The 13,888-nt window shown below is 42.0% G+C and overlaps 1 protein-coding gene across 1 annotated transcript; it reads right to left on the bottom strand.

The window, feature by feature from the left end:
• Window positions 1-693: 693 nt before the first annotated feature.
• On the bottom strand, window positions 694-2,416 carry LOC142537912 (rho GDP-dissociation inhibitor 1-like). The gene is made up of 5 exons (XM_075643379.1): window positions 2,078-2,416; window positions 1,928-1,994; window positions 1,347-1,565; window positions 1,128-1,252; window positions 694-1,012 (listed from the first exon to the last, which is right to left on the bottom strand). The coding sequence occupies exons 1-5, from the start codon at window positions 2,306-2,308 to the stop codon at window positions 935-937; spliced, it is 720 nt and encodes a 239-aa protein (XP_075499494.1). The 5' UTR covers window positions 2,309-2,416; the 3' UTR covers window positions 694-934.
• Between the last annotated feature and the right edge of the window lie 11,472 nt (window positions 2,417-13,888).

Raw genomic sequence — 13,888 nt, 5'->3', positions numbered from 1 at the left:
GTAAGCTCGAATAAAAATAAATGTTATTCTGAATCACATGAAGTTTTGAACCCACAACTAGCTATATCTTGAACTATTGAGAGTCACATAAGTATCGGATTTTGTGTTCTTGTTGAGATAGTCAAGTTCAAGGAATTGAATTCTAATAATTGTAGTTTGATGTAGATCAAACATGTAAGCTTATAAAGAAGTTTATAAGTTGATTACATGTAATGTAAATTGTAGAAGTTAGCTTAATTGCTAATTAATGGAAGAAAATTTTTTGGTCACTTCCTTCCACCGTGCCGTCGTTGCAACACCGCCGTCAGATTTCTGAAATTCCGGCGATCCAATCTCGACACAAATTTCATTTAAATCTCTAGTGCGATCTATACGAGAAACCCAGTTTCTGATCGTGAACGTGATTCAGGAGATTGAAGAATGTGGCACATATAATATATATAAAGATTTTTAAGTCATTCATGCATTATTTTTGTCGACGATCACATGATTACCACTATATTTAGCTAGTGATTGTTATATTTGAGATAAATTATAAAATAACAAATAAACTATTATTAGGATATATGTCCGTTCACCTACTCTTGAATTTCTTCTAATGATTGAATTTGTTTTTGACGAGATTCCCTAATCTACATAAGTGAAAACTAATACCTTGAAATTCGACGGAGTAAACCCAACTAATACGGATTTTTCGTTCACTAATAACGTGGCCCTACTTATGGTTACTTTATGTTCGTTATTGTTGATTATTTTATCGTACATTTATAAATATGAATATCAAACTAAAACAAGTAACCTAGAATATAAAACTCCCAACACGCTAATAACAATCGAAGACAAATAAAATTTGAAAAAGAGAACAAAAAAATGCCCATTATTAATCTTGCGTTGTGGGTGAACTTCAATTGCCCTTGAGAAATGCTAGCACAGCCTAATTTGAGGGCCAATCTCTCTGGATGTCAAATGTGTAGTTGATCTCCAAATAGCATTTGTTATCGTCATCAACAAACTGAAACAATACATTATAAAATAGAATAAGAGAACCGAAATAGCAAAAGACAATTGTACAGTTTAAAATTACAATTTTCTCATAATAAAAATTTTAAAAATTCGAAATAGAATACCTTAGTTCTTGCTGCATAAGACCCTCTCGCAAAGATTCCAGACGGAGTAGTCTCTTCTGGCATTTCCTGGGTGTAGGTATCCGACTGAGGACTAAAGGTCCCCATCATCTGTTTCGAGCTATAAACTGCACACACAATTTAGCTTTTGATCAACCACATTGGTATTATATTGGACATAGTGGTCGATTAAAATAGATCAGCTCCAGCTAGAAAACGAACCTTTGATTCCGGTCTTCCACACGGTATTAGTGTACTTTAAGCCACACACGATGTCATTGCTGACTTTGACAGAAAATCTGAGGTGGTAACGACTTCCTTCTTTCAGTGTAAACCACAATCCTTTCGGGTTTCCATTCGTCGGTATCGAAAGCACAATATCAGGTCTACCCTCCGACACGATTGTGAGGCTCGAGATTTTTACATCTGGTTCTTCATTCTCTACGAATTCGCGATTTTCAATAAGTTTTATATGTGATAATCATGTATATAATGGCATTAGATCTTGTGCAATAGATATAGATCGTGTATTCCACAATTTAACGATATGCTACACCCGAATATTTTCTTTTATGGTATGACAATTTTTTGCATGAGCAAACATACGGCACCTTCACTGAAAACAATATTTTTGAAATGTTTCAAAATCTAAATTATATAATAATGTTGCAAAATCTTATAAATTTATTCCAAATGAGTCGTACCCTAATACTCGCTTCAAAATTTGTGGGACAAAGCCAATCAAACAAGTAATTAAAGCTAACTTTATAGCATGAATTTGCAAGGGAAAAATTTTGAAATACCTTGAACAGCATCAGCATCCAAACCCCCTAGAAGTTGTTCTTTCCACCTTCTCAAGCTCTCATCATCCTAGATTTATAAGAAGCTATAAAACTCGCAATAAACCGAAAGCGAAACCGCAAAACAAAATAAATAGATAGTAGCATATTGACCTTATCTTTCTCAAGGTGCTCTTTGATACTCCACTTGGGCCCTAAATGAAGCGACAATTCTTCATCTTCCTCGGTTGCATAGCAAGAAACTTCACTAGCCTGCCTGCTAATCATCCCCGATTCCGAGTCGGAAGCCATATCCAGATCATGCCCTGCACTACTGTTTCTCTCAGTCTCGCTCTCTGAATATTGATTCACATTCATTTCTCCTTTGTTTCCTTGAGATCCCATCTCTCCAAAAATAAATTTGAAATTTGAACTCCTAAAAATTCAGGGTTTTCATGTGACCATACTTTCATTCATTGTAATGATTATTTTGAGTTGAAGGAGAAAGCGAGGTGGAACGTTAATCACGATAGAAATACGTCTTCAATTAATATGTGGTGATCCGATTAAATGTGCATGAATCAAAATACTGAGGAATTTTTTTTTTTGGTGAAAATAGATTTATTACGGTTGACTGACTAATTAATGCTGAATTTGGAATACATTATGAAGAAAAATCCAACGCAAAAATAGCGGAACTCCTAATAGTTTTTGAGAAATTTTAGTTCTTTGAATGGAAGCAGATCTTTTTTCCCTTTCATTGATATTTGATATATTAAGGTGGTGTTATTAATAAACCTCTCATTTTTATTAGTTATCAAAAGAAATAATAATTGGAAAAAAACCAAATTATATAACACAAATTAAAGAATCGTCTTAAGATCATTGTCACGTCTTTTCTGTCATAGAAAACAGAAAATTCAATGGCAGCTGATGCATCAATAGCAGCGTATGTCTAGACGTCTTGTCACGCACCGAAACTCGGGATTTGACACCGGCGTTGTTTAACAATCACACAATCGAAACAACAAGCCTCTTGTAGCACAGTATAAACCGAACCATGTTTATATATCATAATCTCAAATTAAATAGCCATTGTCTTTACAATTACTGAAATAAATAAGACGACAGAGTTTTAATGCGGAAACGTAAATCTAATTAATAATAACTTAAACATAATCGATTTCCTTGAGCATTCACCATCCCCAAAACTGCTCGGATTCTTCCCCCTCAGTCTGTTCTTCGGACTTATCTGGGAAGGGTTGTAAGGGGTGAGTATTTGGGAATACTCAGCAAGTGGGGGAATATCGAGCACAATAAAACAACATGCATAAATTTCGAAACCCATGATTTGCATACATACTTCATAAACATGCATAACATTTACCAGCCACTGTGATTTATCCAACCTTCTATGGTTTACTGACGTCAGTCCCTAATTTTTACTTCTCTAAGGGCGCGAGGCCGTATAGCGGTTATATCCCCCACCGCGTAAGGGTGCGTCATGGTTGGGATTCCCACCCATATATAGTCGACTCTTCACCGTGCTTAAAAACGAATGACAACAACACAAAAAGGAGTAGGAAAAGAACATGTACTCGACCGTATTTTCAAAAACACACGAAGAATGCACAATCGAAATTAATTCTTTAAAACAGCCCACTTACAGTTTGAATGCTAAGAAAAAACGTGGTGGCTCGGCTTCGGGAATGGATCGCTTCTCGCTCCTTCTTCGGACAGAACTTCGCTTGATTATAGCCTTGGGCAGGATTTTTGCTTAGGGGAGCTGCTGAAATTTCGAAGTCTGCAGCTAGGGGATTTCGAATTTATGGTGTAGAAGGGCTAGGTATGGTGGACTATTTATAGGGGAGGGGAGTGGAGCTAAAATTGGTACCCAAATCATACCAAAACTCATTCCAAATCTTATAATTTTGACTACAAAAACTCTTTCCATGGCTGTTGATTCTCTACCAAATCGTGCTCCCCTAATTTCTAATCCAATGGTTCGAAAATGAGGTGCAAAGGAGGTGGGAGATTTGCTCCCATTCAATCAGCTCAAGTCCAAGATTCAAGAAATCTCATACTTAGGCACATTATGCTAATTTTCGATTTTTATATTATATTTGCACAATTATTTCTTAATTCCTTGTAGGTTATATCTTAATCTTGCAAAAAAAAAAAATATCCCCTTCCAAATTTTGAAGTTGGCATGCAATGTGTAGATATTGTTGACTTGGCCATAAGGATTTCCCAACCATTAATTTCCAATATGCACATCTTATAAAATCTTATGATAAAATTTCCTTACAATTTATTAATTACATGGAAAAAATTTCGAATCTTACACGTCTCTTCTCCTTTCTGAGCTTTCCTGGTCGAGAGATAAACAAGGCAATGGATGACTAAGCTTTGATTTCCTACTACGAGCTGTGGGGAAGCGAAGACCTTGTCCCTGTATTAAAATCAGTCCTACTGATGCCCTTGATCACAAAAGATTTTTATTTCGATTTATCAGAAAAACGTCTATTTTTTTTTTTGAAATAAGGAACAAAAATATTTGAATTTAAGGGAAAATAGTTTTCTTGAAACAAAAATTATGTTTTAATACAAGTATTCATTATATCGTTTTCAGCAGCACCCTTAGCTCATCCCTCTATATATCCCCAGTCTCTGACTTGAGCGTCGGAGGGGCTACGCCAGGACACCCTCCTGGCCCCCTCCTAACGATCTTATTTGTGATTTCAGGCTCAGTGTATTTTCAAAACCTGCGTCTGGACTAGTGACACTTGCTGGAATCGGACCCTAAATTTCCCGTGAGTATCACTTGGCTCCGTCTGTGGGAACTTTGAGTTGAGACGTAGAGATGGTAGGCAAGAAAGGGAGTAGAAGAGCTACCTCAGCATCATCGCGTCCTCAGAGGGGACCCAAACAATCTCATGTTGAGACAAGACAGTCGAGCAAACTCGTCCCAATGAGAACATGGGGAACTTGACCCTAGAACAGTGGGGCCAATTTATCACCCGGACAGTGGATGAGGCCATGAAAAGGAATCAAGAGTCTATGTTTGCAGAAGAGTTGGCCGCTCGCCAGGAGCAAAAGGAGAATGTGGAGGGCCACCAGAGCCGGGTTGAAGAGACGCATCCCCTCCAAAGTGGGGAAGTTAGTGAGATAGGGGAGATGTGGAAGGAGATACGGATGTTGAGGCAGCAGGTAGGAAGCCGAGCGCCGGTACTCAAGAGAGGAAGTCCTTTTTCATTGGCCATCTTGGAAGAAGGACTTCCTCCAAATTTCCGACAGTCAAACGTGGGAGAATATGACAGACATATTGACCCTGAAGAACACTTGGGGAGATTTGAGAATGCGGCTCTGTTGCAACAATATTCGGATGGAGTCAGGTGCAGGGTGTTTTTGGACACGTTGGTGAGGTCAGCCCAGTAGTGGTTTAACACCTTGCAGCCCAACTCTATACGTTCTTTTGAGGACTTCTCAGCTGCCTTCTTGCACCGATTTTCTAGCAGCAAGAGGAACCAGAAAAATTATTTGAGCATGTTCGTGATGAAACAGCAAACGAAGGAAACTTTGCGAGATTTTGTCCAGCATTTCAACAGTGCAGCGCTGGAAATACCAGCGGCTACCCCTGACATCATGATAAGTGCCTTCACACAAGGACTGAGGGGAGGAGAGTTTTTCAAATCGCTGGTCAAGAAGCCTCCGTCGAGCTATGATGATCTGTTTGCTCGAGCTGAGAAATATGTAAACTTGGAAGATGTCCAACAGTACAGAAGGATGGAGAACCGGCCCGGAGGAAGTAGAGTTGAGTGAGTGGAGAAAGGAGGAAGGAAGAGAGGTGCGGGGGAAAGAGAGGAGGACAGAACTAGAAGTAGAGGACAATTCTCATCACATGTTTCCCTTGGATAGGAGTCGTGACGAGGTGATGGAGTTGAGGGAGCCCGCGGGGAGGTGGGAGAAGTCACGAAGGGTTGAGTGCAGTGTTAGATTGCCTTCGCGGGACAGACGAGAAGGATCCGCATCCGGGAGTCGACCGAGGTCTCGTCCATCCCCTAGATGTGGTCAAGGCCCTCCATGGATAAATCAGGGGGTTGGGGAGCAGAGAGGGGAAGGGTGAGGTCAAGATGTCCTTCAGGAGCCCGTCGAACCGATGTGGGGAACGAATGAGGATAACCACCCAACGAGAGGAATGAGTCATATGATCTCGGGCGGTGCTACTGATGGAGAATCTGGGCGAGCTCAGAAAGCACATAGGAGAAGGTTGGAGAACTTTCAGTTATCTAGGGGTGTAGACTTACCACAAGACCCCATCATCAGCTTTGGGCCGGAAGACCTCCGAGGCGCTGTGACTCCACATAACGATGCCTTGGTGGTGACGGCCACCGTTGCCAATTATGATGTGGCACAGTTATTTATTGATAATGGAAGCTCCGTGAACGCCTTGTTTAAGAGCACGTTGGATCAAATGAAGATGGAAGGATTTGAGTTTGAGCCGATCTCCACCTCGATGTATGGGTTTGCAGGACACGTCATACGGCCTTTGGGTCAGATTGTGCTTCCCCTATCCTTGGGGACTGATCCTCGGCGGGTAACAAAAATGATAGCGTTCACCGTGGTTGATACCCTTTCAGCATATAATAGAATTCTAGGACGGCCAGCCCTGAAGGATTTCAGAGCCGTAGCTTCCACTTATCATCAGAAGCTTAAGTTTCCTGTGGGAAAAGGAGTTGGAGTCTTGTGCGGGGACCAAAAATTCGCGCGTCGGTGTTATGAAGGGGTAGTGAGGGTGAAGGGAAAAAGAGCGCGTGTGGAGCTTAAAATGATTAGAAAAGGAAGAAGTGGGTAACTTTGTCCTGTGGAGGTACAAGAGGAGCAGAGATGAAAATTAAAGAATACGCCGGGCAAGGTTCTAAAGAGGCTCGGGAATTCTTACCACCTTAGAGAATATTAATACTGACTTGAATTTTGCTGTATTTCGTTTTTGAATTTGTCTTATGTTATCAGGTGAAATTTAATAAAGCCAAGTTCTTCTATTAAGTAAGTTGATGTTGTTGTATTGTGAGGATGAAATGAATTAAATTTTCCTGCTAAGGCGTCGAATAGCAGAGGAGCAGAGTAGAGGAGAAAAATTTTATCTTCCTGCTATGGCATCGCCTAGCAGAGGAGCAGAGTGGGGAGGAGAAAATTTTATTTTCCTGCTAAGGCATCGCCTATTAAAGGAGCAGAGTTTGGCCGAAGAAAAATTAAATTTTCCTACTAAGGCATTGCCTAGCAAAGGAGCAGAGTTCGGAAAGAGAAAAATTTTATTTTCCTACTAAGGCACCGCCTAGCAGAGGAGCAGAATTAGGGAGGAGAAAAATTAAATTTTCCTACTAAGGCACCGCCTAGCAGAGGAGCAGAGTGGGAGGAGAAAAATTTTATTTTCATGCTAAGGCATCGCCTAGTAGAGGAGCAGAGTGCAGGAGGAGAATTAAATTTTATTTTTCCTACTAAGGCATCGCCTAATAGATGAGCAGAGTGGAGTAGAGAAAAAATTAAATTTTCCTGCTAAGGCATCGCCTAGCAGAGGAGAAAAGTTAGGGAGGAGAAAAATTTAATCTTCCTGCTATAGCATCGCCTAGCAGAGAAACGGAGTGGGGAGGAGAAAAATTTTATCCTCCTGCTATGACATCGCCTAGCAGAGGAGCGGAGTGGGAAGAGAAAAATTTTATTTTCCTGCTAAGGCACCGCCTAGCAGAGGAACAGAGTTAGGGAGGAGAAAAAGTAAATTTTCCTGCTATGGCACCACCTAGCAGAGGAGCAGAGTGGAGAGGAGAAAAATTTTATTTTCCTGCTAAGGCATCGCCTAGCAGAGGAGCAGAGTGGAGGAAGAGAATTAAATTTTTTTTCCTACTAAGGCATCGCCTAGTAGAGGGGCAGAGTGGAGTAGAAAAAAAATTAAATATTCCTGCTAAGGTATCGCCTAGCAGAAGAGCAGAGTTAGGGAGGAAAAAAATTAAATTTTCATGCTAAGGCACCGTCTAGCAGAGGAGCAGAGTTAGGGAGGAGAAAAATTTTATCTTCCTGCTATGGCATCGCCTAGCAGAGGAGCAGAGTGGGAGGAGAAAAATTTTATTTTCCTACTGAGGCACTCCCTAGCAGAGGAGCAGAGTTAGGGAGGAGAAAAAGTAAATTTTCCTGCTAGGGCACCGCCTAGCAGACTGGGGAGAAAAAAAATTTTATTTTCCTACTAAGGCATCGCCTAGCAGAGGAGCAGAGTGGAGGAGGAGAATTAAATTTTATTTTTTCTACTAAGGCATCGCCTAGTAGAGGAGCAGAGTGGAGTAGATACAAAATTAAATTTTCCTGCTAAGGCATTTCCTAGCATAGCAGCAGAGTGGGGAGGAGAAAAATTTTATCTTCCTGCTATGGTACTGCCTAGCAGAGGAGCAGAGTGGGAGGAGAAAAAATTTATTTTCCTGCTAAGACACCGCCTAGTAGAGGAGCAGAGTTAGGGAGGAGAAAAATTTTATTTTCCTGCTATGGCATCGCCTAGCAGAGGAGCATAGTTGGGAAGGAGAATCATTCTATTTTCCTGCTAAGGCATAGCCTAGTAGAGGAGCAGAGTTGAGGAGGAGAAAAATTTTATTTTCCTGCTAAGGCATCGCCTAGCAGAGGAGCAGAGTGTTGGAGAAGAAAAATGTTATTTTCCTTCTATGGCGTCGTCTAGCAGAGGAGTTAGAGTGTGAGGATGGAGAATATTTATATTCATAATATGACTCGGCTTATCAGAGGAGTTATGAGATGATGAGGTGAGGGTTTGATTTTTCCTACTAAGGTCCGGCTTAGCAGAGGAGTTATGAGATGATGAGATGAGAGTTTGATTTTTCTTGCTAAGGCTCGGCTTAGCAGGGGAGTTACAAGATGATGAGGTGAGAGTTTTATTTTCAAGCTAAGGCATCGCCTAGCAGTGGAGTTAGAGTGTGAGGAGGTTGAAATTTTGTTTTTCCTACTAAGGACTATTCTGGCAGAAGAGTCAAGGGCACGGAGAAATAAGAATTATTTTCCTTCAAAAGCTTAGTAGAGGACCTTGAAGATGGGGGCGACGAGGGCATACCGTGTTAGAAAAATTTATTTGGTTTGTCGTTAACGAACGATGTTTGCCGCTGCAAAAATTATGGGGATCGACCTGCCTGGTCAGGTCGCGGGGATCGACACCACCAAAAAGCTATTCAGAAACCACACAATGATTTACTAGTGGCGGAGGACGAGGCTGTGCAGGGCGAGCGTGATGGCTTCGGCGAGGGGCGTGTTGGGCCAGGGTGATTGCTTGGGCGAGCGCAGAGTGAGGGCAAGGGTGGTGGCTTGGGCGAGGGGCGAGCGCGCGCTAGGCGAGGCTGGCAGGGCTGGCGAGGCGAGCACTCGAAAAGGGTTGGCTAGGCTTGTGCAGCGCGAGGCGAGGCGAGAGAGCTATGGGCGAGGGTGTAGACGAGGGTGTAGGCGTTGGGCGAGGAGGGCTAGCACGTATGGGTGAGAGCGGCGAGGCTGGGCGAGGTGGTGTGCGGATGTATGGGCGAAGGGCAAGATCGAGGAACGTTGGGGCGAGAGTGAGGGGCGAGGGCAAGATCGAGGAACGTTGGGGCGAGAGTGAGCTGGGGAAGGGCGAGCGTGGCGCTGTCGAGGAGGGCGAGGCGAGGCGTTGCTGTTGCTGTTGGGCGAGCGGACGCTCGCGGCGAGGGCGAGAGCAAGGCACGCTAGGGCGAGCGTGTGCTCGGGCAGGGCGAGCGTGGCGCTGTCGGGGAGGGCAAGGCGAGGCTTTATTGTTGCTGTTGGGCAAGCATGCACTCACGATGAGGGGCGAGGGCGAGCCTTTGCTTCTGCTGTTTGGCGAGCGTGCTGCTATCGGGGAGGGCGAGGCAAGGTGGCGAGGGCTTGCGGCGAGGAGGGGATGAGGGCTGTGCAGGTGAGCGTTGAGGGGCAAGGGAGATGGCTTGCAACGAGGGGCGAGGGAGAAGGCTTGCAGCGAGGGGCGAGGGCTTGCGCCGAGGAATGGATGAGCTGCTGGGCGTGCGTGGGCGAGGAGGGAACGCAGGTCCATTTGAGGGGCGAGGATAAGGGCTTGAGGAGGCGAGGTGGTGATGGAGCGGTGCTAGGGTTAACACGCGGAAGAGACGTAGGCGGGGGAGATCTGGTGAATGAAGTGCGTAGAAAATTCTGCGTGGAATAAGTGACAATGAATCGAGGACAACACAATTAATCGAACTTTGAACCTACGATTCAGTTTGACTCGGGAAGGGGAGATTGGTGATACCCACTACAAGAAAAATGATTTTCCGCAGCACGTCATCAACAGCGTGCATTAAAAGCACGCTGCGAATACTACTTTTCACGGCGTGCACCCATATGTGCGATGTTAATAGTGTTGCACTTGATGCTATTAACGACGTGCATTAAAAGCACGTTGCGGATATTACTATGGACGGCGTGCATTAAAAGCACGCTGCGATAGTAACTTGATACTATTAACGGCGTGCATTATAAGCACGCTGCGGATATTACTATTGACGGCGTGCATTAAAAGCACGCTGCGGATAGTAATATCCGCAGCGCACAATAAATGCACGCCGTTAATAATACTATTAACGGCGTGCATGTTTATGTGTGATGTTGAAAATAAATCATTTTTTTAAAAAAAATTGTGTTAAGACATTAACGGCGTACATTAATCGCACGCCGTCAATAGTATTATTCACGGCATGCATATTATTAGCACGCTGCCGAAAATCAGTTCGAATTTTTAAATTAGCGACGGTTTTAGTAAAACCGTCGCTAATATAGCGACGGTTTACATGAAATTGTCGCCGATTTAAAATCGGCGACTGTTTGATGTAACCGTCGCTAATAGGTGTGCATCGGCGACGGTTTTTTATCGCAAATTCTCTATTTATATCTGTTTTCCGTTTTATTTTACTTCACAACCCTTAAAATTTTTCTCTATTCATACGATTTTAGTTTCGATTTAGATACAGTGTTCTTGTTTCAATTTATGGTTAATTTTTTAATTGTTAATTAAGAGAATGAGTATTATTATTATAGTTGTATTCTTAGTTTTTATAAAAATTTATTAAATTATAAAAGTAGATTTTTTTTTATTTTTACGCAAAATTTAGCGACGGTTTTAGAACTGTCGCGAAATTATAAAACTGTCGCTAAATTTAAAGACATTCGCTAAATTAGCGACGGTTTTGAGGTTTTCTACCGTCGTCGATTTGCGACGGTTTTGTCAAAAACAGTCGCTAATATTTTAATTTTTTTTCCTATTAACGGCGTACATTTCACGCTGCGGAAAGGTGTATTAACAGCGTACATATGCACGCTATTGATAATAGTATTAACAGCGTGCACATGTACGCCGCGGATAATCTTGAGCTTTTAACCGCTTGCAACTTTGCAGCGTGCAATGCGCGCTACGGAAAGCCCATATGCGCGCTGCAGATAGCCATTTTTGTTGTAGTGACCCCATGGATGGGCCCACTACCCTTGGCCCATCCCAAGCCCAAATAGAAGACAAGCCCATCAAGGGCACAGGTATTCTCCTATAAATACCATGTTTGAGTGTTCAGTTGAGATATTCATTATATCGTTTTCAGCAGCACTCTTAGCTGCTCCCCCCATATATCCTCAGTCTCTGACTTGAGTGTCGGAGGGGCTACACTTGGACACCCTCCTGGCCCCCTCCTAACGATCTTATTTGTGATTTCAGGCTCAGTGTAATTTCAAAACCTGCGTCTGGACTAGTGGCACTTGCTGAAATCGGACCCTAAATTTCCCGTGAGTATCAAAGACTTATAGTAATTAAAACTAGAGGTGTTCAGAAATCATCAAACTGTGAAACAAATCATAACGAAACCAATGTTTCGATCGGTTTTGAGTCAATCACAGTTTAAAATGTTTTTAAAAGCAACCCAAGCCGAGAAAATTGGTCTGATTCAATTTGTATTTTCTTGTAGAAATACATATCCCACATAGAGTTAAGTCACAAATATGAGCCAATCAAAATAACTAAGGTAGATTATTTTAGACACGTTAAAAGTTATTTCACGACACTCGGGAAAATTGTGTAGAGTTAGCGTTGATTTCTCGAGGTAGGGATCTCTTTTTGCGAGTAGTGCCCGAGATGGAATGACCGGGGTTTGAGAGATGGATTTAATAGCAACCAAACTCCCTCAATTCTACCTTTTCATCCCGTAAGTTTTCGAGCTCTGCTTCTTTCTTTCCTTCTTATTACATTATTCTATCTTATCATTATCCTGGTGAAACTCCGTGCCCCGCTCTTCCTCTGCCTCAGATTCTCGAGACGAGATATCTCACCAAAACCCCGTTAACCAAACCTCGAGTCCTTCTTCCCCAGTCCCTGACCCTACCCCTCTCCAGATTCCACAAAAATGCTATTATACTTTCTTCCGGGGCCAACTGCCAACTCAAGGGCGGTTCGCTTTCCCATCCACTCATTCTAGGGGTCTGACAACTCTTCTGGGTCCCTATCACATAAATGCATGAACCGTACTTGTGTTCGATCGGGCCTGAAGCGAAAATTTAAAAACTAGTACTCTTTTTATGATAAATAGTGCAAAAATTCAGTTACAAAATAATAAATACAATAAATAATGCATAAATACACAAGAAACAATATATTACATAAAAAAAAAGTCAATAACTATTTGAAATAATTACATAACACTGATCTAGCTCTTTTATAGGAAAAATATATATATCAACATTGTATAATCTAGTTTTCGGATCATTTCTTTGTCAATAAAAAATATAACTAGCTTATTTAATCTATCTTGTAATATTATTGATCGAAGATAAATTTTTATTAGTTTCAACTTCAATAAGTTTATTTATGCTTAAACAACTGTTACTGGTATGATTAAAAAATATCTTATAGACAATACAATTATTTGAAAATAAACTATTCAGTTTTTTCAAACATTGTAGCATATTCAAAAATTGTTGAAGTTCTATACAATACTGCACAAGCTGGTTAAATGACTAACTCTTTAACTTCTCCAAACTCAACAAATACCCTAAATTCTATGATATTTTTTAAATTGTTCAAGCCAAACTTGAAGAAAATATCGAGTTTGATCAATTATAAACAAAAAATATTCAAATTAATCCTTTTTATTTAATATTGGACCAATTTTTTTTCTTTCGGTAGGCCACCAACTCAAAATATAGATGTTGGGTGTAAGGCCCGAGAATTTTATCCTATTAATCTGAAATGATTTGGGGATAATTGATATGATTATAGACGGAAAGGATCGGACAGGGAAAGACGAGATAATGCATGAAAATGTGCGAGGAACAGTAGCCCTCGCGCATATGCGCGACGTGGGCAGAGGACCTCGCGCATATGCGCGAAGTGCGTCGCGCATATGACCGAGCCTGTATAAGCGAAAGATCCTTCGCAAGGACAGAACACCTCGCGCATATGCGCGAGAAGGGGCGCGCATATGCGCGAGGCAAGTATTTGGGGTGATTGCCGAGACAGTAAGTCTCGCGCATATGCGCGAGACATGACGCGCATATGCGCGAACAGGTGTATTCAGGAATGCCGAGTCCAGAGAGTTGGGCGCATATGCGCGGAAATGTGTCGCGCATATGCGCCAGCAGTTGGGAAGACACGCACCGAGACTTAAGGTCTCGCGCATATGCGCCGGTTGATGTCGCGCATATGCGCGAGACGTGTTGCGTAAAGGATGTGCCATTTGCCTTCTTGCATGTTAGTGTATGTATATATATATATATATATGCACGAATTCTTCAGAAATGTAGGAATGAAGAATCGAGAAAGGGCCGAAGAAAGGGAAAGAAAATCCTTACGCCTTTTGTGAGAAATCCGTCTATCTGATTTTGAATCCAACTTCAGTACTGTGTTCCTATCGATGTAGGCTACAACTAGACGTAAGTTGTACTACGTTTTGATATGAT

The sequence above is a fragment of the Primulina tabacum genome, chromosome 2, assembly GCF_025594145.1.
Source record: "Primulina tabacum isolate GXHZ01 chromosome 2, ASM2559414v2, whole genome shotgun sequence".
Lineage (NCBI taxonomy): Eukaryota > Viridiplantae > Streptophyta > Magnoliopsida > Lamiales > Gesneriaceae > Primulina > Primulina tabacum.
The sequence above is the reverse complement of the archived record's forward strand: the minus strand, read 5'-3'. Positions and strand labels throughout refer to the sequence as shown.